Source organism: Canis aureus, chromosome 8, assembly GCF_053574225.1.
Source record: "Canis aureus isolate CA01 chromosome 8, VMU_Caureus_v.1.0, whole genome shotgun sequence".
NCBI classification, from domain to species: Eukaryota; Metazoa; Chordata; class Mammalia; order Carnivora; family Canidae; genus Canis; species Canis aureus.
Window position 1 is genome coordinate 11992352 of NC_135618.1, and position 24893 is coordinate 12017244.

Below are 24893 nucleotides of genomic sequence, written 5' to 3' on the forward strand. Positions count from 1 at the left end.
CTATGCAATCCAGTAAAAGAAGTTTATGTATTGACCTACCGAAGAGGACATGAAGCGTATAAAATTTAAATGACTGAATTATGAGTGGTTAAATGTAATTAAGCAAGGAAAGTACTAATTTTTTGTCCTATTGGCTTAGTATGAAATATAAAATTGGGGTTGCTAAGTATATGGATAGAATAAGGCTTTAAAGCATTATTATGCATATATTAATAACATTTGTATAATAATAGGGCATAAAGCCTTTCTACATTTTACATCACATTTTGAAGATCCTCACTAGCTGGTCCAGTAGACAGAGATATTTTTCTGATTACTATTTCAGTAGTTTCAATTGAACTTGATTTTAGAAATTCAACTTATTTGCTCCCACAAAAATGTGTTAATGGAACTTCTTCTCAGTTGTCTCCTCCACTGCTCATTTAATTAGAGCGAGAGAGAAGCCAGTATGTTTGTGTTAATCTCTCGGTCTCGTGGTTATTCAATGCAGGTACGAAAAGAATACGGCAAGTGCTTCAGACACTCCTATTGCTGCGGCGGCCTCCCAACCGAGAGCCCCCACAGTTCAGTGAAGGCATCAACCACCAGAACTAGTGCTCGGTATTCCTCTGGCACACAGGTAACAAAGAATTTGACAGCATCTTTAATTAACCTTCTTTATAGAAAGCCTACCGAGACATGTTCTGTTCAGATGCACTAATTGTCTCCTCATTATAATGATCTAGATGGCAAATACTTGCTTTTTTAGTATTTTGGCTTTAATTTCTTAAGTATTTATTCAAGGTGTTTCCTTGGGTGTGAAGATCATTTTTGAGACGTATACTTCTTTAAGAAGCATATATGATCATTGTTTGGATATCCCAAAGTTATATAGCGCAGTACTCATAGTGGGCACTCAGTAAACATTTGTTGAATAATCAGTCATCTCCACTTTTTAAAAAGGCCATTAAAAAATTATTAGTAGTGGAAGATTAAATATCCTTTAGTTCTAGATTTCCTTAGTTTTAGACCAGAATCAACACACATTTCTTTTTTAAAGGTCGCCAGATACTCCTACACAGATTGTTTAGGGTAGATCTTTATGTGTCTTTAATAAGGCGAGCTTGGGGAAACTAACATAACATGTCTTGCTATTTTATATTAATAGAGTCGTATAAGAAGGATGTGGAATGACACTGTGAGAAAACAGTCTGAATCTTCTTTTATCTCAGGTGACATCAATAGCACTTCAACACTTAATCAAGGTCAGTTACTAGGAAAATCTGAGTTTACAATATAAATTTTGTACCTTTTGCCAATTTACAATAATTCTAGAGAAAATACTGATTTTTTTTCCCTCCCAAATGGGTGTATCTCACAAGCTCTTAAACCTGTTGAGTCAACTTTTATACTTCATGAAAGTACATTCGTCTTATTCAGTAATGTAATGCAAAAGTAGAATTTCAAACTCCACATTAACAGAACAAGGCTGGATAAAGTAATTACTAAAAACATACTTTGCCGTAGATTAAACTGTTTTCCTTTAGTGAACACAAACTTCTCTTTTCTGAGACATTTATGAAAGTTTTCTCTTTAAAATATTGATATAGTTAGAATAGAATAACTGCTATTCACATTAAACAGTGCCAGTTCTGTGTTGATAATTCTTATTCGTAAAATTATTTTTTGCACTTCTTCCAGAAGGTAAAAAAAAGTGTCAAAAACACTTACAGTAAATCTTCATAAGCAAATAAATACTTGAGAATCTACAGAGCAGTTTTTTCTATTTGAATTACTATTTTTAATATGTTTATAACTTTAAACTTATATAATCAATGTAATTTTCAACCTAAAATAAGCTGGCAAATAAAATAATGTAGGATAAAGTACACAAGTGCACATATACACACACAATCCTCAGTGCAAGCTTAGTAAATTTGAATTTGAATCATGTTATTGTGTGTGTACATATATATATATATATACACACACACACACACACACATATCCTTAAAAAAGGCAATTTATCCAGGTAATTTGTTTTGATGTACTGATTTGTAATATAATAGAACATGTTATATTTTATCACAAATATTAAAGACATTTTTCACTGTTGACATTGTTCTGATGAGATTCTGGTTTAAAATGAAGAAAGGAGTATGTATGGCATCAAAGCCAACTTGAATTTTAAAATATTTTTAGTCAAATTACATTAGCTATGCAAAACATATGTTTGATAAGTATTGAAAGGTTTGTAATTTGTCAATTAGAATGAGTGAAATGTGTGTTTATTCCATTGCTCTGATGTTTTACCTAATTCTGTTAAGATGACTATCAAAAAGGAAATGAATTATTCAGTGATTCATTTTTGAAACCTGGCAATAAGATTACAGAATGAAAATTCTTTACTATATGGAGTTTGTGAATGGTCTAATAATTCATTATACACACAGTCTCTTTCTTCCCCCTCGGCATGTGTGCTCTTGCATTTACTAAGAGAAGCTTTGTGCAGTGTGTCATACTTTTTACTTGTTTGTGAAAGTTGTTTTTCCTCCTGCTTGTATCAAAGTTGGTATTAACACAGATGTTTTCATGAGGGATAATCCCACACCTGTAAATTCTGAAAGTTTGAGATTCCCTCTTCTGGGCCTCAGTGGTTAGGTTTTTAATATTAAGCAGTAACATCTTGAAACATAATGTTGATCTCTGTGCATTTAATTGCCATTTTTGTTTAAAAGTGATTTTGTATAAATTAGTAAATGTCATCCTCAGCAGGTGTTTACTTGGGGGACTTAGAAAGCACCTGTGAATTACTGAAATTTAACTTCCCTCTCCCCTTTCTCCTTCAAATTAGTAGTTCAAATACAGTCAGAAAATTTCAGCAGATTATCCGTTGCCAACCTGTCCACTACCCTTGATGAATACAAAAAGTACTTTACTGCAACTGTAACACAAAAAATAAGAGAACTGATGTATTTTTTTCTGTTTCTTTGCTTTAGGAATGACTGGCAATTACCTACTAACAAACCCTCTTCTTCGACCCCACGGCACTAACAACCCCTATAACACATTGCTCGCTGAAACAGTTGTATGTAATGCCCCTTCAGCTCCTGTATTTAACTCACCAGGTGTGCTTATACTTACGAATAAAACTACCTTTCTTTGCTGCTAAACAGCTCTGATCTTTGCCCTTTTTCTAGAATACTCAAGTTGCCATATACTTATTATTATATCTTTAATTTCTCAATTTAAAGAATTATGGTATTGCCCATGCCAGGCTTCTAAAACTGCACTATATTATAGTAAAAATTCAGTCATGATAGTATTTACCAATAATTATCCATGTTTTTAACACAGGTGGCATAAATCTTAATATATTATTACAGGACTGACATCACATGGTCCGAGAGCCCATCTTCAAGATTTATATCACTTAGAGGTATCCTATCTATGTAATATACTGTTCAGTTTACTCTAAAGCTTGCGGACAGAATTTGCTTCTGGAATGAATTAGCTATTTAATAAAGATAATTTGGATGCCTAGGTAGAGAAAACTACATCCAGCATTATCAATGTAACCAAACTATAGTATAGTGCAGCTTTATGGTAGTATTGTTTTTTGGGTTTTTTTCTTAAAAAAAAAATAACTTTGAGAGTAAAGTTAATATTAGTCAGTTTATACCTTTAGTTTTTTATTGGGGGAGGGGGAGAGATTGTCACTAACCCATCCTGTATTACTATGTTTTCTAATAGCTTATTTAAAAAAAAAAAAGCATTTAATATTAACAGAATTTTCAAGATTTCGATAAAAGCTATCACATAATTATCGCTAGCATGTAATATTTATTTGTGGTTGATATTTGCCACTAAATTAAACAAAGAACTTCGTTTCCGTTTTTTTTTTTCTTCTTAAAATTCTTTTTTAACGTAACTGCGGTTTCTCTTTTCATTCTCTTGTTTTTCTTACTTTCCTTATGCTTTCCTCTAGCAACCTACAGAGAGACAAGTATGGGAGTCAAACTTAACTTTGCCTATCAAATGTAAATTTTTTCAGCATGATTTTTAACCGGCACAATTAAAACATAACTAGCAGTCATGAAGTAGACTCAGCGGGCAAGTGGTTCACAATTTCCAACTAAACTGTTACCAAATTCAAACAGTACATCTATCTGTACTGCCTTTTGTCAGTAATAGAGGTCTGTAGCAAATGCTGTCCATGCTTAAGTATATGCAATGCTGAAATAATTTGCTCTTTAAAGCCTGAGGTGCTGTCAACCAGAATGCTTAATAATTGACTTATCATTTCTGCATTCCCACAGTAATCTTGCTACAGGCTGTGGAAAGTCTTCAAGTGAATTACCTGAACTTGGGCAGAAAAAGTTGCCTCTTCAAAACCAGTCAAAGATGTGCTTAAATCTGCAGTATATCATAGAAAACGCCTTTTGGATTATCCAGTATAATTTTTTTGTATTTATTAAGCAGTGATTAAAAAGAACGAAAAATGGCAAGATGAAACCTCGATAGAGGAAACAAATGCTAGCTAGCAAGTGATCTATGTGTCACCCGTAACTTAAAAACACCTAATGATTTCTAATGAAAGATGGTGGCACATCCGTGAATTTAGAATGATTGAGAATTATGTCAAGCTAAAGGAAGCCGTACAAATACTGTTGTGACTTCATTTTGTTATATGTGGAGCACGATAAAAAAAAATTGTCAGTTTTTCAAACGTAAGGAGATGGATCAGAGTTCTGAAAATACCACGAGCCACCATCAGATACACCTCCCCACACACACTTTCTCATTTTCTGCTAATGAGAATTTATTGAACAATTCCTACGTATTTATTGGTCATGAAATCGAGTTTTCTAGGATAATCTGCAGCTTTAAGAGTGGAGTCAGCACTAAAAAGGGAAATTTCCTATTTTTTCCAAGAATGAAATTTTTCCTCGACTCCTCCAAGCCTTGCATACAATGCAGCAGCCTCACAGTGGCCAGTCTCATTCAGTAACATCATTTCATTCTTGTTTTTTTTCCAGACCTATCTGTAAACAAGTGATTTTTTTTTCTCTAGGATTTTGAGAATGAATAACCTAACTTTCCATGGTGCAGACCATTTAATTTTCTCTAAAACTTTTTATTTTCATTTGCCTGAGAAGCACTGTGATGTCTTAGTTTACATGTTTATGTGTCTGTAGAAAATTCAACTCTGATTCAAAGAGAGCATGTTACCATATTTTTTTTCCTTCTAAACCTCTTTTCATATCTTCAGCAGACTTATCCAATCTTTCATTCCTTTAGAGATAAAAATATATTAGCCAAGGCTGACACCCTTTTCCCATTCCATAGTTAATATCTATTATTGGTTTAATTTCTGTGACCCATACTTAAGAAATCTCTAACATTTCTGCGTTTGACCTCCATGCCCATGGTGTCTGTGGGCCAGTCTCGTACAGTAGACTCTGCTGGTTCATTCGGTGCTGTCACTGTGACTGATGCAGACTGCAGGGCTGCAGGCAAACTTTGACCATTAGGAGCCTGGGGCCGTTGCTATTAGAGAGAGCATTAGAACCAAAAGAAAAAAAAATTCGAAATAATAAATATTAAACAAAAAAGTAAAAGGCTGCTATTGCTGGTAATCTAATTTGTTGAACCCTTGCTCTGACTAAGTTGCTGAGAAGCTTAGAAATTCTTCATCATGTTACAATAAATCATTTTACTTTCTTTTATATATCAGCTACTCTTAGGCCAGATAGCCTGAGCAGACAGACATGATGTGAGTTGTCCAAAGTGAGTCATTCCACCTGCTGTCTATCGTGTTGTTGGATGGTGCTTGTGGGCCCTTGGTCCCGTCAGTATGAGAGATGGCTGTCTTTGTTTAACATGAATTCTTTGTATCTGTCCATTTTTTTTCATTCTTTTTTTTACCTCATCTCCAGAAAAAGGAAATGTTAGAATGTTGTTTAAAAAGTTGCTTGCCAGTTACGTGGGTTTATGTTGTACATTTGCCTTCGATTTTTGTATGTGACTTACTCCTTTTTAATTTAGTGTTGTTTAGGACAAATTCTGTTAATTTTATTTTTATAGACCATAGTCTCGTACTTTAAAATGTAAATGTCACTAACGAATTGCTTTGCATTAACTATGCAAGGGCATGGAGTGAAGTCTTCTTTGTAAGAGTGTCAGAGATTTGACCAAAAATCAATTCATAACTACCGTCTCCTCGAAATTGATACAAGTAATATTCCGTATGCCACCTTCCCTCCCTGGAAAATAGTATTTTTTCACACTGTTTCCTATTATCTAAGGGGTTGCAACTGTTTACAGTTGGGAATGCGGGAAAGCCTGGCACTTCTCAAGTGTTAGCTTTCAAATACAACTTTGTCCTGAACGACATTAAAAAGTTTTGTACAAAAAAGAAGTAAAAGATCCTTGAGGAAGGAACCGAGGCAATAACGGACCCCCCCCTCCCTTTTCCGTTGCAGGACATTCACTGAACAATGCCAGGGATACAAGTGCCATGGATACTCTACCGCTAAATGGTAATTTTAACAACAGCTACTCGCTGCGCAAGGGGGACTACAACGACAGCGTGCAAGTCGTGGACTGTGGACTAAGTCTGAATGATACGGCTTTCGAGAAAATGATCATTTCAGAGTTAGTGCACAACAACCTGCGGGGCGGCGGCAAGACTCCCAACCTGGAGCTCACGCTGCCAGTCAAACCTGTGATCGGAGGTAGCAGCAGCGAGGACGATGCCATCGTGGCGGACGCCTCCTCTCTAATGCACGGCGACAACCCGGGGCTGGAGCTCCATCCCAAGGAGCTCGAGGCCCCGCTCATCCCTCAGCGGACTCACTCCCTTCTGTACCAGCCCCCGAAGAAGGGGAAGCCCGAGGGAACCGACAGCTACGTGTCCCAGCTGACCGCCGAGGCCGAGGACCACCTGCAGTCCCCCAACAGAGACTCCCTCTACACGAGCATGCCCAACCTTAGAGACTCTCCCTACCAGGAGAGCAGCCCCGACCTGGAGGAGGACCTGTCCCCCTCCAGGCGGAGCGAGAACGAGGACATTTACTACAAAAGCATGCCGAACCTGGGAGCCGGCCGTCAGCTTCAGATGTGTTACCAGATCAGCCGGGGCAATAGTGACGGCTACATCATCCCCATCAACAAAGAAGGGTGCATTCCCGAGGGAGACGTTAGGGAAGGACAGATGCAGCTGGTCACGAGTCTTTAATCGCGCCGCGGGCCCCACGCGTGGCAGGTGCGGGCCAAGACCCCGTTGGCCCTGACCAGGTGGCTCTGTTGACCTGTGGTTCCCCCCGGTGTACAGAGGTGACTGAACCTTGAAGTTCTGTGAATTTTTATAGAACGTACAAAAACTTTGTATATACACAGAGTATACTAAAATGATTATTTGTTACAGAGAAAAGAGATGCCAACCAGGTATTTTAAGATTCTGCTGCTGTCTAGAGAAATTGTGAAGCAAGTGAGACCAAGACTTCCCCAGCCATTGTACTTGCAGCAGTCTGTGGACTCCATCTGTAAATACGGCTGCACCATTTTTGTAGGCCTGCATTGTATTATATACAAGACGTGGGCTTTCAAATCCTGTGGGACAAATTTACTGTACCTTACTGTTCCTGACAAGACTTGGAAAAGCAGGAGAGCTATTCTGCGTCAGTTTGCAGTTCACTGCAAATCTTTTACATTGAGGCAAAGATTGAAAACATGTTTAACCACTAGCAATCAAGCCACAGGCCTTATTTCATATGTTTCCTCAACTGTACAATGAACTATTCTCATGAAAAATGGCTAAAGAAATTATATTTTGTTCTATTGCTAGGGTAAAATAAATACATTTGTGTCCAACTGAAATATAATTGTCATTAAAATAATTTTAAAGAGTTTGAAGGAAATATTGTGAAAAGCTCTTGGTTGCACATATGTTATGAAATGTTTTTTCTTACACTTTGTCATGGTAAGTTCTACCCATTTTCACTTATTTTCCACTGTACACAGTGTTCTGCTTTGACCAGTTAGTCTTTATTCTTACATTTAAATTTCTTATTGCCAAAAGAACGCGTTTTATCATAAATGAGGAAAAAAAAAAAAAAAACTCTTCGAAGCCAGTTATGCCATGCCTTGCACAAAATGTGGTGAAATCTAGAAAAGAGTGTGTGTTATCCCTCTGTTTATTCTTGAACAGAGGGCAATGAGGGCACTGGGCACTTCTCACAAACTTTCTAGTGAACAAAAGGTGCCTATTCTTTTTTAAAAAATAAAATAAAACATAAATATTACTCTTCCATATTCCTTCTGCCTATATTTAGTAATTAATTTATTTTATGATAAAGTTCTAATGAAATGTAAATTGTTTCCGCAAAATTCTGCTTTTCTTTTCATCCCTTTGTGTAAACCTGTTAATAATGAGCCCATCACTAATATCCAGTGTAAAGTTTAACACGGTTTGACAGTAAATAAATGTGAATTTTTTCAAGTAGTTAGCGTGCACTCTTATGTATGATCCGTAGTTGGCTTTAACACACTGGTCCTTTCCACCCCTCCCCATGGCACGTGTAGGTCCCTTCGTAATAATGACCCACGGGTGTGAGAAAGAATATGGTTAAGTTGCCTGATGGTTCCGTGTGCTGCCGAGAATATACGTGTGTTCGAATTGCCCATTACCCACACACAGAATCTGGCAAGAAACTTATTCGATAGAGAAATATACTGAAAGTACATTTGCTTGTTGCATCAGAACTCAAACAAAGATTTTAAAAAAAAAGAAGGGTTGGAAATTCTGCAATCAAATTTGGGCATCATTAAAAAACTTGAGTTGTCAGCAGAATTGAGAAGAAATTCCTAAAACAAACGTTTACAATTTGAAGATTGTGACTATTCCTATAGGAAGCTGCCAATGACAATATTTGTGATCATGGAAAGGTTCAAAAATCATATTGAATCTCAACAAATAGGTTTTTCCTGTCTACGTCATAAGCATTTATACCAAAATCTTCTAAAGGGTAGTGATGCTCAAGTGCTTCCACCAAGAAATAGCTTCATTTTTTTATGTGGACACACTTTGTCATGCCTATTGGATTTAAAAAAGAATAGTGAGAAAAATTAAGTATCTATTGATCTACCTAAATACAGATACAGTAAGGCAGACACTATATAATAAAAGTACCAATATTTAATAATAGGGTAACAACAGAGGGGTGTATTCATCTATAGTTAATATTTAAGCTGGAGATTGGCTATAAGAAATTCTATTAATATTCAAACAGATTTAATAATCTGAAGGGTATTTTTATTTCATTGGCTAAAATTCTTCAGGAATTTACAGAACTTTAATTGGGGGGCATTATATAATAAAACACTTTAATTTCCTATTTAGCTAAACTTTTTTCCTATCAAACTATACAGTGGTGTGTGCTATGTACCTCCCAGTGTACAAACTATCTAGGGTCAGGCTGGTGCAGGAATGAATTAACCAAACAAACCAAAAAAGTAGCACTGATTATTGTTAGTGATACTTTTTTCCCTTGAAGCAGTTTGTAAAACTGGTTCGATATGAACAGGTACATAAGCACCTAGTACCCAAATGGCTACTGTCTCTTTAGAAAACATGATTTGTTCTGAGTCTATGGTGGAGAACACCGTTTGGAAGCTCTTTCATCCTTGTCACCAAAAGAGGGATCATCTATAACACGGATTTCTTTTTAAAAGTATATAAATGTTGCCTTAAATTCCATTCAGGATGTCCCCTAGTGCAAATTAATGTCTTATGTTTCAAATTATTAATCTATTGACTGACACATTATTCTGTTTATTAGCCCCAATGGTTTCTTTGGGACTTCTCGGACCTCATCTGGATATAGAATTTCCACATCCTCGATTGTTTCCTTTTGTGATAGGCACAACTGTAAACTTTTACTCACATTACTGTGTCTATTCCCAGGGACAGATACAACCGGTCTACTAATAAGGATTTTTTTTCCATTTATTTTAGATGCAGCTTGATTGACTTCTATTTTATTTTAAAATATAGGCTTGGTGGTGTTATTTTACACACACGCGCGCACACACACATACACACACACACACACCTATAGCCTATTCGTCTTCTGGGCTTTTAAAATCATTTAGGTATAAGGAAGAGAATCTATACAAATCTATAAACTACTTGAATAGTTGTCAATTCAAATACATTTCACATTCATTGGAGGTAGTTACATACGATACTTAAAGCAGTAAAACAACAGCTACAATTATTTGACAAAATCACCGCCACTAGCCTCTCTCCACAAAGAAGCATTGTGCACAAATTCACTAACAAATTTAAAAGAGGACTTCATGTGCACTTGTTAAAGGGGTGTGTGTATTCAGGAGGCTTGCTTCATTTATTTAAATGAGAAAGGAGAAAATGTATGTTTCCATCAATTCAGCTTGGAACTTCAGACTTAAAACTGACCTTCAAGATGCTATCATGGGATAGAGTGGTGAAGAATTTTAACTCAGTACATTTTTATTGCAGTTTTCACCTAAGTAAAAAAACTTGAATGAATGCATACCAGTTGGCTTTCTGGGAGGAAAACAGCTCTTCATATTTGGTTATACTGAAATTTTCCTTAAAGACAGGATAATCCCTGCAGTGTTTTGCAAGTAAAAGTTGGTACCAAGTGTCCCCACGATCCTCTGTTCCACATATTTCTCTTCCCCTGGCACTGTTGCATGTAATCTCACACATTCGCATGAAGAGTTACTGACATGTTGAATGCAGATGAAGGTTGCTTCACATGGTAATCAAATTAGTGTGGGGTTTTTTTGATGAAAATGCCGTATCTCCTGTTTCCTGCTAGTGAACATCAAGTTGATTTTGAGGAGTCCCTAAACTGTAGTCGTGGGCTTGCGGATTGTTTCATGGCAGTCCTAGTTATCATTTGAATGGTATGAAATGAGTTTCTGTTCCTTCACTCTTTCTCCAAATGATCATAGAAACACATTGTTAGCTACGTTAGAAACACATTGCACCAAACAAAAAACCTGACTGTTGAGCAGATCACATGCTTAGCCAACGTGTACTAAGCTGTAGGTGCACCATATAATGAGGCTCGTTAAATCTACTATAAACATTTTTCAAATATTGACAGATCACCCCTCATCTCTCAATAAGGTTTTCTGGAATCTTTGTCCTTTTCCTGATGGCTTTACTGTTTACTCAGTGTGCAGTTTCTGAGAAAGAAGTCTTCAGAGGTCGGTCTGATTTTTTAAAGCCTCTTGTTTTAACTGGCAAAATTTTTCGGAATTAATACATTGTGAGATGCTAAATATTAAATATTAACATTTAACATTAGAGATCACTGTATGAAATAAACAAAACAGATAACCCAGCACAGATAACTGAGCTGACCCAAATCTTCACCTGCTATGGAAAAAAAAAAAAAAAATACTGTCCTGTGAATCTTTGACACCTGTCTCCTATGATTTGCTTATTGAAGCTCTACGACCAAAATCCCTTAGAAATATTTAAGAGGCATAGTTAGTCGTAAGCAAGCCCAGAGTTGCCTGAGCATAGGAGACCAGTGAGGAATGATCAAGGTTGGAATAGTTTTACGACTGTTTTTCATAAGCATTCTTAAGTCATATGTCAGAACTAAGCTTTTTAAAAAGCATTTTGGCAGTCACAGCAACAGGGCCTTGCTGTTTGATTTTATTAGGCATAAAATGACCGATCTTTTGCTATTCTTTTAGAAAGGCTGACAGCTACTATATAGAATACCCAGGAATAATAATGATAGGTATCAGAGATATTGATTAGATGAAAGATTCATTTATGTTTTTCTGCTGAAATATCAATCCTAATAAATGGCTTTTAAACCAAAACATAGCACGAACACACAGTAAATTCTTTTAATGGTATAATAAAGGAGCTACAAAACCAGAATTGCTGCATAATTTTTAAAAGATAGACTAAATGATGTCTCGTTTACTAACTTTACATATGACAACAATAAACGTGCTAGCACCTACCATTTAATAGATGCTTCATATGTGCCAGGCTCTGTGCTAAATGTTATGTGCTTTATTGCACTCCATCCTCTCAACAGTCCTCTGAGAAGGGTACTCATTTTCCACTTTGGCAAAAGAAGATACATAATTTGCTTAAGGCCTCACAGCTGGTGAGTGGCCGGACCTACGGTGGCATGATGTTTGTTTGGCTACAGAGTTTGAGCATTTAGCCAACATATGTCCCCTCTGGCTTCACTTGGACTTCCAAGAATATTCTTTATACTTGATGGACTCTTTGTCTGACGGTAGTCACAGAGGGTTGGCTCATCGGTTGGTTGGTTGGTTGGTTTTGAGTTGACAGGGCTGTAAAGGCAAATGAAGTAGTCGGTTAAGTCAAAGTGTTCAGAAGAAGATACCCTTGATTTAAAAAAACCATCTATTGACATCAGATTTTAACAGAAGTGGGCAGCCCATTAGCCGGATGGTAGTCTAATGTAAAGTTTACTGGTTACTAATTTACCATTTCCCTTGGAAATAAAAGGTCATCATGAGGAAGTTATGATAGGAAAAAGAAGCAAAAGCTTTTGAGTGAGGAGACGCCTGGGTAGCTCAGTGGTTTAGCACCTGCCCTCCCCCCAGAGCGTGATCCTGGGGTCCCGAGATTGAGTCCTGCGTCCTGCTCCTTGCATGGACCCTGCTTCTTCTCTGCCTGTGTCTCTGCCTCTCTCCGTGTGTTTCTCATGAATAAATAAATGAAATCCTTTTTTTTTTTTTAAAAAAAGATCTTGAGTGAGGATGTCGAATTCTACTCCTCACCTGACCAATAAAATAATACTGGGTTATTCAGTCAACAACCACAAAATGAAAAAACATGCCTTTTCTTCTCCACAATCAAGTTGTAATAACAATGAAAAATCAAAATATTTGATTCCCCTTAACTGCTTTAATAATATTGTTTTAAATCTAAATGATGTGTAAGGTAGAGTGTGTGGATGTGTGTGTGTGTGTGTGTGTGTGTGTATTTCGGTATTTAGAGCTTTTCAAGTTCATAATCAAGCACTGTCTTCAACATTTGGCCAGAGACCTATTCTTTTCCTTTGAAAAATGAAGAGTTGGTTGGAAGCGTAATCCAACTACGGCAGGTGGTGGTGGTGGTGTGGTCATTTTCTTAGGAAAAACCACTTGAGTTCTTCATCGTATCTACTTTTATGTCATCTTTTCATTTCTTGGATTTCAGCCCTTTTTCTTACCAGAGTATGCATTTTATCATGTGGACTGCCTACTTAGTGTCCTCTAGCTTCATATACGTTTCTAAAAATCTCATATAGTCTCTATTGTTTTGTAGTATTGAATCTTTCATCTTCATTGGAAATAAATTGCTTCTTTTAAATTTCTTTTTCATTTTACTTTTTAATTTCCTTCTAATTTTCTTTTCGGCCCTTCACATTCTTAAAAAAAAAAAAAAGCAATCCCTTTGTTTCTCTTTAATTTCTTTTTTGTTGACTTTCTTTTTCAATAGTCAGCCCGAGTTACGGCCACGAAGGTGGCAGCTTTGAAAAAGAGTCTCCAGCATGTAACTCCTCCTTGTAATTCTTATGTATTTATCCCAATTTTAGTGTTTATTGTATATGATAAGATATTCATATAAATAATTTAATGAGGCAGAGGTATAATGGCTATGGAAACTTTAGATTCACACAGACATAGGTTTAACTTTGCTCTCTCTTGGGCAAATTGCTTAACCTCTCTCAAATTGTTTCCTCCTCCGTAAAATTGGAATCAGCCTACCTTGCCAAGGGTTGCTGTGCGGATTAGAAGTAATGTATGTAAAGTGCCTTAGCGCAGCATCTGGCACGTGATAGGCGCTCCATAGATAGCAGCTTTTTTTCTTAGGAAGATATTGTGAGTAGCATAAACATCTCCTGACTTTAAGTTTTATGAAAATAATCAGTCATCAGGACTTCAACTGGATTGTCATTATCTGCCTCAAGCCATGTGGCTAGGATATATCAGTAACACTTTGCTAACAATGCACCGGCTCCCGCCTACGAGGGATGGGTGACTCCAGGGAATACTCAGCTTTCTGCAGTGATCTGGGTTGATGAGAGCAAGGGGGAGCAGGTCTCTCCGTCTCCTTCTGGAATATTAATTTGGCTAATTAAAAAAATATTTATCTTATGCAGAGAAGTGTGTCACTCAGCTTTCCACTTCTCTACTTTCTCTTCTCCTTCCTTTTGCATTCTTGTTCTTGCCTACAAAGCAGTCGACAAGTCCCTTGCTTTGTTGAGCTCCTCTTTCTCTGATGATGTTGACTGTCTACTATGTGTTTTATGTATAAAAGTAGGCGGTGGAACACAGCATTGAAGGATGTCTCTGCCCTTGAATTAATAATGGTAATAATTAACACTGATTCCCTACTGTTGCCCGAGTTCCGTCTTTAAGCCCTTCACGAATATTATTTCATTTAAAAATTCTAATTTTTGTGGCATTCCTATATGATTACCCTCATGTTTGTAAGTGAGGAAACTGAAGCTTAGGCAAGGTGAAGCAACTTGCTGAAGATTAAAAATCTAGTCACTGGAGAACCCAAGAACCTAGGTTCCTAGGGACCTTGTCATGATACAACTTACATGGCTTGAAACCAAAACACATTTAAAAGGATAATTACAACATAATAAGATAAAAGCTTAATTATTGTGAGAGCACAAAGGAGAGAGTGATTGACTGAAAGGAATCCTAATAAAGGCTTCACTGAGGTGATGGTGTTGGAGCTGGGTTTTGAAGGCTGCGTAGGAGCCTGCTAAGCGAACAAAATAGAGAAGGAACACTCTAGGTAGATGGAAAATTGTGTGAAAAGCAAACAGGTGTGAAAAAGCATGCGATGATTGAAGGGAGTTCTGTGTGACTGGAGCAATATAATATATCTGACGGAGTGTGGTGACCAAAAATCTTGAATGCCCCTTGGGGTGCTGGATGATGTCTGTTGTTATGCCCAGGTTGGAAGACAGGAAGGGAATTGGTGTTTAGTGAGATCACTCTGTCTCTTATTTACATTACTTCATTTGATTTTCACAACCGTACAAGGAAGTATGACATTATTATTATTACTCAGCATACAGATTATCAGAGCAGCTCTCACTATGTTTTCCCGAAATGAGCGAGCTAACGTAGCACCCAGAATGGGAACCAGATTACAGAGCTCCAACGCTTGGCAGGTGTCCTCTCCAGGTCATTCTACCCCCAGGGGTAACGCTGCCTGACTCCTCGCACCACGGTTCAACCTCGCCGCTCTTGAACTATGTAAAGCGGAATGTGACAAGATGTCAAATGCTGCTACGGTTGCTTTTCTTCAATACCGGCTTGTGCGACCCATCAGTGTGGGCAAGTTGTCCTTCTTTGGTTTTCCTAGCTGTATACTGCTCCCCTGAGGACTCCACTGGAAATTCATTATGTAGCCTCAGAGCAGCTAGTATTAAAATGATAAGGGGGACCCCTGGGTGGCGCAGCGGTTTGGCGCCTGCCTTTGGCCCAGGGCGCGATCCTGGAGACCCGGGATCGAATCCCACGTCGGGCTCCCGGTGCATGGAGCCTGCTTCTCCCTCCTCCTGTGTCTCTGCCTCTCTCTCTTTCTCTCTCTCTGTGACTATCATAAATAAATAAAAATTAAAAAATTTAAAAAAGAATATAATATATATAAAAAAATAAAAATGATAAAACTTGGGTAGGTTAAATAACTACGTTGTTTTTTTAAAAAAAGATTTATGTATTTTATTGATTGATTGATTGATTGATTGGGGGGGGTTAAGAGCAGAGGGAGAGAGCGAGCCTCTCAAGCCGACTCCCCCCCCCACCCCCCAGCAGAGCCTGACGAGGGGCTTCCAGCCTCTGCCCCGGGAGCCTGACCTGCAAGGGGCCGAGCAGCGCTTTGGCCCCGCCGAGCCGACCCCCTGCGCAGCCGCGGCCTGAGCAGCAGCATCACCGCCCTGGACTCCCGTGACCTCCAGCCCACGAGGCCGAGCAGCGCCGCCCACCGGGGAGCATCGCGGGCCCCGCGGCCGCGGGGGGGGTCCTCGGGGCGAAGGCTCGGGTGCGGCCCCCCAGGGCGCTGTGACCCCGCTCCCGGCACACGTGAACGCCCGCGTGCTTGCGGGGACGCGGGGGGGGGCACCTGCCGGGGCGCGGGGCGGGTGGAGGCCCGCGGAGGGGGGGCGGGGGGCTGCTCTCGCCGCCTGTGGCTCCGCCTCGCTCTCCGGGGCTCCAGGAGGAAATGAAACCTTTAAAAGTCGCGTATTTTTCGTAACAGCCCGTGAGCCGGGTGGGCAGCTGCTCCCGTGCCCCGCGGGCAGGACGCAGGGGGGCGGGGCGGGGGCAGCCGGGGGAGAACCGACCCGCCGAGAAGAGGCTCTCTCTGAGCTCGAGGCGGAGCCCCCCCCACCCCCCCGCATCACCCGCACCAGTGCCGGGCCGGACTCCGGGCGGGAGAGCTGCGCTTGTTTAGGATCCGGAGGAGGTGGAGGATGGGGAGAGGCACAGGCTGGGCCGCGGCCAGGTGAGGGCTCAGGGGACGCGGCTGCCCTTCCCAAAGTGCCTTCTAATCCTACCCCTGACCCTGACCCTGACCCCTAACCCTGACCCCTATTCCCAAACCATAACCCTAACCCTTACCCCAACCACTAACACTAAACCTAACCTTTACCCCTAACCCTAACCACTAACCCCAACCTTAACATCTAACCCTAACCCCTACCCTTAACCCTAACCCCTAACCCTAACAGTTACCCTAACCCTAACCCCTACCCTAACCCTACACTTACCCTACCCCTAAACCCTACCCTAACCCTAACTCTAATCCCTAACCCTACCCAACCCCTACCCTATCCCTAACCCTAACCCCCCTGCGCCCCGGGAGGCTCGGAAGCCCACGAGGCAGGTGCTCCGCGTCCCCCCGGCTCCCCCGCACCAGCAGCTGCGGGGCGCCGGTCAGGAGCCGGGAAGGGGGCCCGGGAGCACTTGCTCAGTCCCCCGCCTGCTCCTCCGTCCCTCCCGAGTTCCTCGCCCGCGGCGGGGGGAGCCCAGCGTTGTGCCCAAGACCGCGAATCCGAGAAACCACGGAGGAGCCGACACCGATGCAAGCACACGAGGGTCGATTTACCAGCTCGGGCTTGGGTCCAAGTGCGCCCCACGCAGCGGAGCAGGGACTTGGACCCCGAGACCAAGAGGCGTAGCTGCTTTATAGGGCCAGGGGCCCTGGGATACGCAGAAAGTTGCACAGTCACGCGGGTCCACACGCAGGCGGCGATTGAATTACATTTTACCTACAGTATCCATTTGAGCGGGGCTATCCTGGGCCGCTTTCCGATTAGGGTGTGCCCCGGGCTGGACTAGGGCGGGGCAGCGCCCTAAGCCAGAGCAGGTCCGGGGCCTGCGAGGCCGGGTGGCCGGGCGGTGGGCGCGGCGGGGGCTCCGGGGCCCCAGCAGGACCCCCAGGTCCGCAGCGGCGCTTCCCGGGCCCGGAGCCGGCGGTGCTGGGCGAGGAGGGCGCCCCCGGCTCGCCCCCCACCCCTCCCCCAACCCCGCTGGGCCCGCAGAGCCACTAGGACCCTATTCAAGACATTCGTGCATCACGCTTCTGGGCGCTTCTGTACGCTCGCGGATCAGGTGGAAGTCCTCCCCGGAATCACCGCTTGGGGACGGCTTCTGGGCAATGCGTGTTCTCTCCAGCTTATAATTCTTTTTTTAAAGATTTATTTATTTATTTATTTATTTATTTATTTATTTATTTATTCATTCATTCATTCATGAGAGAGAGAGAGAGAGAGAGGCAGAGACACAGGCAGAGGGAGAAGCAGGCTCCATGTACCGGGAGCCTGACGTGGGATTCGATCCCGGGTCTCCAGGATCGCGCCCTGGGCCAAAGGCAGGCGCCAAACCGCTGCGCCACCCGGGGATCCCCCAGCTTGTAATTCTAATCAGCGTTTGCCCCGGGTGCTCCCCGAGAATGGGGCGATGGTCCCTCGGCTGCTAAGGCGGCGGCGACTCCCTGCCGCTTGTCCACCTTTGCTGCTGTTGCAAATAACTGTCTCTGCACGAGGGAAGGGCGCTTAACTTCCTGAACACGTAAAATAACTACGAGAAACGCCTGCTTTGAATTTCTGATTACCCTCCTTCCACCCAAGATAATACTGTATTGTTTCTCGAAAGATCTAGTATCTTGAACAAGATAATTATACTCCTTTCCTAATCTTCGAGTTCCCCCCCCCTCTGTGAAATGCAAGAAAGCGACCTGTTTCAGAAAGATGGAAGTTTAAATTTAGTCACGTTGTCTCTGATCTTCAAGTGAAATTTAATTATCGTTGTCTTGACGTACATCGACTAATGTACAAACAGTGCCAATGAGTGCGGGAAAGTGGCAACGTGAGCTAAAGGAAGGGGAGACTTGAGAGGAGTTTGACAGGAGTTTGGAAGTGTCGAGAATACGATCTGATTCAGCAAGTTCAAGCTCTTTCCTTCCTAAAAATGCAATTGGTATTAAAATGCAATATTGCTTGGCAGTGCAAATATGAATATTTAACGGTAACAAGCTGATGCGGTTTAAATGTTCCTGGGCCCCGGTGTAACAGAGTTTTGCGAGGAAAATTTACTTTCATGAGGTGAAAGGAGGTGTTTGGAATGAAGTAGGATATCCTTGAGGATTTTTATCACCCATTAAAGCTTAAGAAAGGCTGTTTCATCAGAGAATTGAGTTTGATCATCAGAAAACCAGGATAAACTTTGCCCTTAACAGACAGGCCTAGTAGGGAAGGAACTTTCCCAAGTAAAATTAAGGTTTTGGTATTTGTTGTATTTAGACAAAGTTCTCCAGACGAACAGAACCAATGGATGTGCAAATGCATGAAGAAGGGGATTTGCTTCAAGGAATTGGTTCACGCTGGCGGGAGGCTGGCAATCCACTGGGCGAGTGGAGGTGAGCCATGCAGCGGGTAAGTCCCCAGGCCCTCACCACAGGCTGCCGACGTCCCTCTTGTTCAGAGCAGGCCAATCCTTTGTCCTGTTCAGGCCCTCAGCTGGAGGAGGAAGCCCACCCACAATCCGCTTTTACTCAAAGTCCACCGATTGATTAATTTCTTCATTATTTAAGCATATTGCCCGGCAGCGTTAGTACCATGCACCTTTCTGTGGCCAGAGTCAGAAGAACCGTGACACTGGTACCTCCTAGAGACCTTTGCTGTCGTGAGCCCTGAGGAGCAGAGACAACACAGGGTGTGGGACTGCCTGGTCCTGCCTCCGTCTAGGAGAGCTCTTTCCCCAAGAATACATAGGCATTGGGATTTGGGTCAACCTGCCCACTAGCTGAAGATCTCAAGATATTGCCCCCTGGAGGGCGAATGCCTGGGACCAGCGTCAACCACACACCCTATTGAGCAAGTGAGAAAAACGAAATGGCACCGTGATAAAATAGTATATAGCAAAAGGGAAAGAAGAGATCAGCCTGAAAAGTTGTGTCAGTTCTGGTTGTTCAAAAAAGTTCTGGAGATGAACGGTGATGATGGTTGCAGAACAATGTGAATCTACCTAATGGCACTAAACTTATACTTAAAAATGGTTAAAATGGTAAATTTGATGTCACAGATATTTTGTCATAATTTAAAAACTTACCTGGGCTATTTTCCCATGTTTAATCTCCTGTTTATTATAAAATAGAAGTTATTTAAACATTTCTTTAACCTATCTACAATGGGTATAAAATAGACCCAGAGACTAATCAAAAGTAGTTTTTCCTATGGGAGGCCCTTGGTCTACGTGAGACCTTAAAGTATAAAAAAGGAATATTTTACTGTAGGAAATATTTTACTTTTGGAGGAAAAAAAATGGACAGAGTCCTACCTGAGGTGACATGCAAAAACAAACAAACAAACAAAATCGGGAGCCTTAAAGACTTAAATATAAAAATTGGAACTTTTGAAGTTAAAAAATGTACATAAAGAGGCTTATATATAGAAAGCTTTTTATCATCAAGGAAAGAACTATACAAAAAAGATTAGATCACATGAAACACAGAAATAAGAAAACAAATACAAAAATCAATACTTACTAAAAACATTAAAATGCATTCAAGTTTACTCATATCAAACAGATATAAGTTTTTTACCTTGGAGTATTCGTCAATTAGTGAAATAAGCAGTTTGACATCATAGCAAAGTGTCTAGCTGAAGAACTCGAATTACTGTTCTTATTAAATTTGCCAACAGTGAAACCACAGTACTTTGACCTTTACAAATTTGTGTAGGAAATTTTTGAACAAGCTCAATGAGGAAGCACAGAGATGATTAGGTCTGTTAACACCTACACAGCAGACTCAAAAACAAAACAAAACAAAAAAACCCAGCATTTATTAAATTTAAGAAAAGAATTGCTTAAAACAATCAAAGTAGAATTATTATTATATCAAAGGATAATAACTGGATTCATTTCTATATAAGACAGAAAAACAGGAAATAGTATCCACAGGATAGCTTATACTGTAGTTGAACATTTTGGATATTCTGAGACACCAATTTCTCAGTAGGTTATGAAAGATGGTCAGAAAATATTTCCCGATGATATTTTAAAACAGAAGAGATTTTCTTCTATCTCAGGTACTTCTGTTTGGCTGGAAACCCTACTAAAAACCTTCTCAAGGACCACTCTGGAGTTGTGGTTCCAAATCCAGACTTTATGCAACATAGCTTTGGAAAAAAGAGTGTTTTAAATAGATCTCAGTGCTCAATAAAACCAGCTGTCATGCTTCAGGCTGAACCATTGCTCTACCTTTATAGATTCCACTTACACTTGGTACTTGATTTGCTACAATATCGAGCAAACAGAACAGGTTATTCTCTCCACCGAAGGAACCCGGTGGTTCTGTGAAAATTCGGTATTCTCTCAGGGTCCACCGAAAGCGGATTAAGTACAGTAACCACGTGAACCACGTGAAAACACCTCACTCAGAGTCTGATCGTGGGAGTCGCCTCAGCAAATAAGACTTGGCACACTAAGGAACACCCATTTGAGAATTAGGAAATATATATATATTCATATAATCAAAGCTGGATTTACATTAGTGCTACAAATAATTATATTAATACGGAGAATGATTACTAGGTGCCAGGCCCTTACTGAATCCTTCAATAACTTTCTGAAGGAAAGGTAGTATTGTTGTCCCTTCCTTTTTTTTTTTTTTTTTTAAGATTTCTTCATTTGATAGAGAGACAGAGAAAGAGAGAGAGCGCATGCGAGTGTGGTGGAGGGAGGGGCAGAGGGAGAGGGAGCATCTCAAGCAGGCTCCGTGCCCGGGGCTGAGCCAGACGTGGGGCTCGAACTCATGACCCTGAGATCATGACCTGAGCCAAGATCATAAGTCGGTTGCTCAACCGACTGGGCCACCAGGTGCCCCTTATTGTCCCTTTCTATGATGAGGAAACTTAAGTACAGAAGGGTTAAGAGAAATGTGGAGATGGGAAAGGCCGTGGAGGACAATGGGGTCAGAGAACAGCCTGAGGGTAGGTTATGGGAGGTTGAGGATAGCGCGATAGAAGCCTTGTGTTCTCTTCAAGGCAGGCCTTGGTGAGCTTCTGAGGACAGGAATGACCAACTGCGGATGTGTTTATAGCATTGTGTGTAGTTCTTAGTCCCCTGGTGAATATGTGCCAGGGGGGAAGTGTAGTCTGGAAGTATTGAAGTGGCTTTGATATTAGGTAGAAAAGAGGAGCACGAGCATGGGAAGGAGGTCTTCTTAGTTCGAGACACTATGAAGGAAGGATATAAAGAACTTGAGTGCTAATTGTGTGTCATGAGAGGGACAGGAAAGTCGAGGACATTTTCTTTTTATTTCATAGCAAAGGTAGGATTGTGTTTCGAGAGTAGGATCTACACACAGTTGACCATAATTTCTGAAACGTGTTAATTATCCAGGTCATTGACTTTCATAAGTTTTTAATTTGTTTATTCAGATTTTAAACATCCTGCCAACATCCAGGTCTCTTAATACATGAGGAATGAAGCCAAGGATATTTTTGAATTTATGACTAAATAACAAAAGAGGTTTAAATCAACTCAAGGCAGTTAGGGGAATAGATTATTTCAGTAAATGTTTCTCGAACGAATGGGTCAAGCAGGTAAACTGACCTTTCCTCCCAGAGCTTCACGGAAAATGGTTCTGAACTCGAGGACGTTTTTGGCAACTCTTCTGAGTCTAATCAAAAGTTCAGACAATGAAACAGCAGTCACAGGATTTAGACGCTCATAACTCCAAGAAAGTAGAGGAGGAGAAGAAATTTGAGAAGCTGTACCTCCAATTGTACATGCAAGGAAATAGCCCCGTGTATATCGGAGTGTGAGCGAGCAGTGAGACTCCCTTGCGCCTTCTTCTACTCGTTCTGGTTGTTCTTGGCATCTTTTACCCATTCTTCTCTCTCCTCCCATACTAATCTCCTTACCACTCAATTCAATTTTCCACCCTTCATCCAGTGTCTGCCCTCCTTCATTCTGGAGACACCTCAATTTTCTTCTAATTGCATACCTTCATGCTTTCCTGTGTCTACAGTGTTTCCCCTTCTTGGGTTTGCCAAATGCCTTCCCTCACAGTCTTCAAAGATCTCTTTCATTTCCCTTCCCACCCCCCGTTGCCCCCCGCAGCCCGTCAAGACCGAGTGCATGATACTGAATCTCTCCTTTCTTCTAACGTGCTACTTGCCCACTCCTCAAAAACCACAGGTGCTGAACTCAAAACATAACCTAATACTTATTTAGAAGAGGCTTGCTTTGGCACTAACATCACCCAGGGTGGATAATTCTGTTTAACTACATTCATATAGTGTGGTCTGAAATGGAGGCATGTAGACAACAGGAGTCGGTTTTAGTTAGCTCACCTGGAAGAGCAGAGGCGGGGCCCGATGGGACCCAATGCACTATTAATAGGTGCTGGGGTGGAGCCCGATGGGACCCAATGCACTATTAATAGGTGCTGGGGGGCTGGATACCATCTTGTGACACCCATAAGGAGGAATCAGACAAAGGCTGTGGGCAGAATGGCCACATCCTGGCTGCGTATGTTTGCGCTTCATGATGCAGGGCTTGAACCTTGAGGTCAGAGACTGAGGACAAGGAAAAGGAAAAAGAAGATGAAAATCATACATGTCTTCAGGGAGCCCCAGCCACCAAGCCTGCCTTGTCACCCCAATGGGAATGCGTTAGTTGCTCCCGAGATCTGGTCCAGGCACCTCTTGCTGGTCCTTCTCCTGCCCTCTGCCCTCCGCCCCATTAGCTAATCACGGAGCAGGAGCCGTTCCAGTAGCACGCACTGCTTCTTCTAACTCTGCAAGTAAAGCTAACACTCACGGCTTAATCACTTTTCTCTCAACAGGTAAGGATAATAAAACAGTGGGGAAAATGACAAAATTTAGTGCACCATGTTCCGTGTTAGGAGTCATGCACTAACTTTTTTCCGTGGCGTTCAATCACTTATTGGAGCGCGGCAAGAAACGCAAGCAGGGGCGACCCCAGCGTCCTGGTTTCTGAAATCGGGATGAACGGTGCCCACCAGTTCAAATCCTGGGAGGAGTGGGGTGGGGGGGTGGCCGTAGGACTGACTGCGACACGGCAGTGCAGGGCAGTACAGGACCGAGCACACAGCCTTGGGCTGTCTCTTGGTGGTGCACCCCAAGTGCCCAGGGCCGACTGGGGCAAAACTGATGACGTGGAAGCTCCGGAAGGGACGCTACTTGAGTGTCCTGCTTGCAGATGAAGAAGCCAAGGCCCAGGGCTCCTGGGTGGCTCAGTCGGTTGAGCTTGTTCCTTGGGCTCTGGTCATGATCCTAGGGTCCTGGGATCGAGCCCCACCATGGGCTCCCTGCTCAGGGGGGGAGTCTGCTTCTCCCTCTCCTCCTATTTACCCCTCTGCCTACTTGTGCTCGCTCTCTGTCTCTCTGTCAAATAATTAAATAAAGTAAAAAATAAAATAAAATAAAAACCAAGGCCTGTGAGGTCAAAGTGACTCTCCCAAGTGACTTTGAGTGTTGAATAACAATGGGCATTGAGTAATCTGACTCCTGTGACAGATTACTGAATTAAGTAGCATCAGTGAACTCTGATATATATTTCAAATTTTGATTTATTATGTCTCTGGTAAACACATTTCTTTTAACATAAAACGTTGACAAGCAGTAGCTACCTACTAAGTAGATTCTATTGGGTTATAGTCGACAACACCAGTGTTTTTCAGCATGAAGTCTCCTCCGAGGACCACTGAAAAGTACTCTTCCCAGCTTCTTACAATTGGGGGAAGACATATGGCCAAGAGTCACATGTGTTCTTCTGAGTGGAGGCGATGAACAGTTGCATGAGTTTTTCAACTCTCTCTCTTTCATTGTCTACAGTAGAGGCAATGGGTTGAGATGCTGAGCCACAGGATTGAAGCAGCCTGGATCTTTTCGTCATTACATGGACGATCGGCTGCTGTGGAGAACTGGCTGAAGGAGAAAAATCCGTTTTCAGTGTCTGAGATTTGGGAATGGTTTGTTACTGTAACATAAGCAGAGCCCATTCTAACCAAGAGAGAGATATTGGCCTTTTTATGAGTTTGTTTGCCATGTTTCTTATTCTTTAACATGATGCTGTATGGAGAGGATTGCGTTATTATTTGTGTCAGATAAATGGTGATGGGAAAGAAATTTTTCTTGCTGTATGGTTTACCTTGTGTGGTGCTCTACCAAAGAGATCTTTTGTTTGTGAGTCTGTGATTCCCCGTCAGGTCTGTCCTGGATGGCTTTCTCTTGTAGGATGGGTTTTCTATCAGACAAAACCTGAAGTGAAAGCTTCAGTGCTAGTAGTTTACGAAGTGGAAACGCCAGGGAAGTCGA

The 24893-nt window shown here is 41.4% G+C and overlaps 1 protein-coding gene and 1 long non-coding RNA gene across 36 annotated transcripts in view; both read left to right on the forward strand.

Annotated features, from left to right (window-relative positions):
* The window catches only part of ADGRL2 (adhesion G protein-coupled receptor L2), a 619232-nt gene extending 610747 nt beyond the window's left edge, over positions 1 to 8485 (forward strand). For 10 of the 35 annotated variants that reach the window (XM_077905176.1, XM_077905183.1, XM_077905162.1 and 7 more), the window contains 5 exons: positions 491 to 619; positions 1148 to 1244; positions 2979 to 3107; positions 3968 to 3985; positions 6465 to 8485. In XM_077905176.1, coding sequence (XP_077761302.1) covers positions 491 to 619; positions 1148 to 1244; positions 2979 to 3107; positions 3968 to 3985; positions 6465 to 7219 — 1128 coding nt within the window. In that variant the 3' untranslated portion in view covers positions 7220 to 8485. Of the gene's footprint in view, positions 1 to 490; positions 620 to 1147; positions 1245 to 2978; positions 3108 to 3336; positions 3419 to 3967; positions 4020 to 5716; positions 5770 to 6464 lie in introns of all 35 variants that reach the window. The other 25 variants (XM_077905179.1, XM_077905181.1, XM_077905166.1 and 22 more) reach the window with 8 other exon arrangements.
* Positions 8486 to 16294: 7809 nt separating this feature from the next.
* On the forward strand, positions 16295 to 24656 carry LOC144318020 (uncharacterized). Its single transcript, XR_013383885.1, has 3 exons — positions 16295 to 16546; positions 18846 to 18977; positions 24411 to 24656. It is a non-coding gene; the product is annotated as an uncharacterized LOC144318020 (long non-coding RNA).
* Positions 24657 to 24893: the final 237 nt, after the last annotated feature.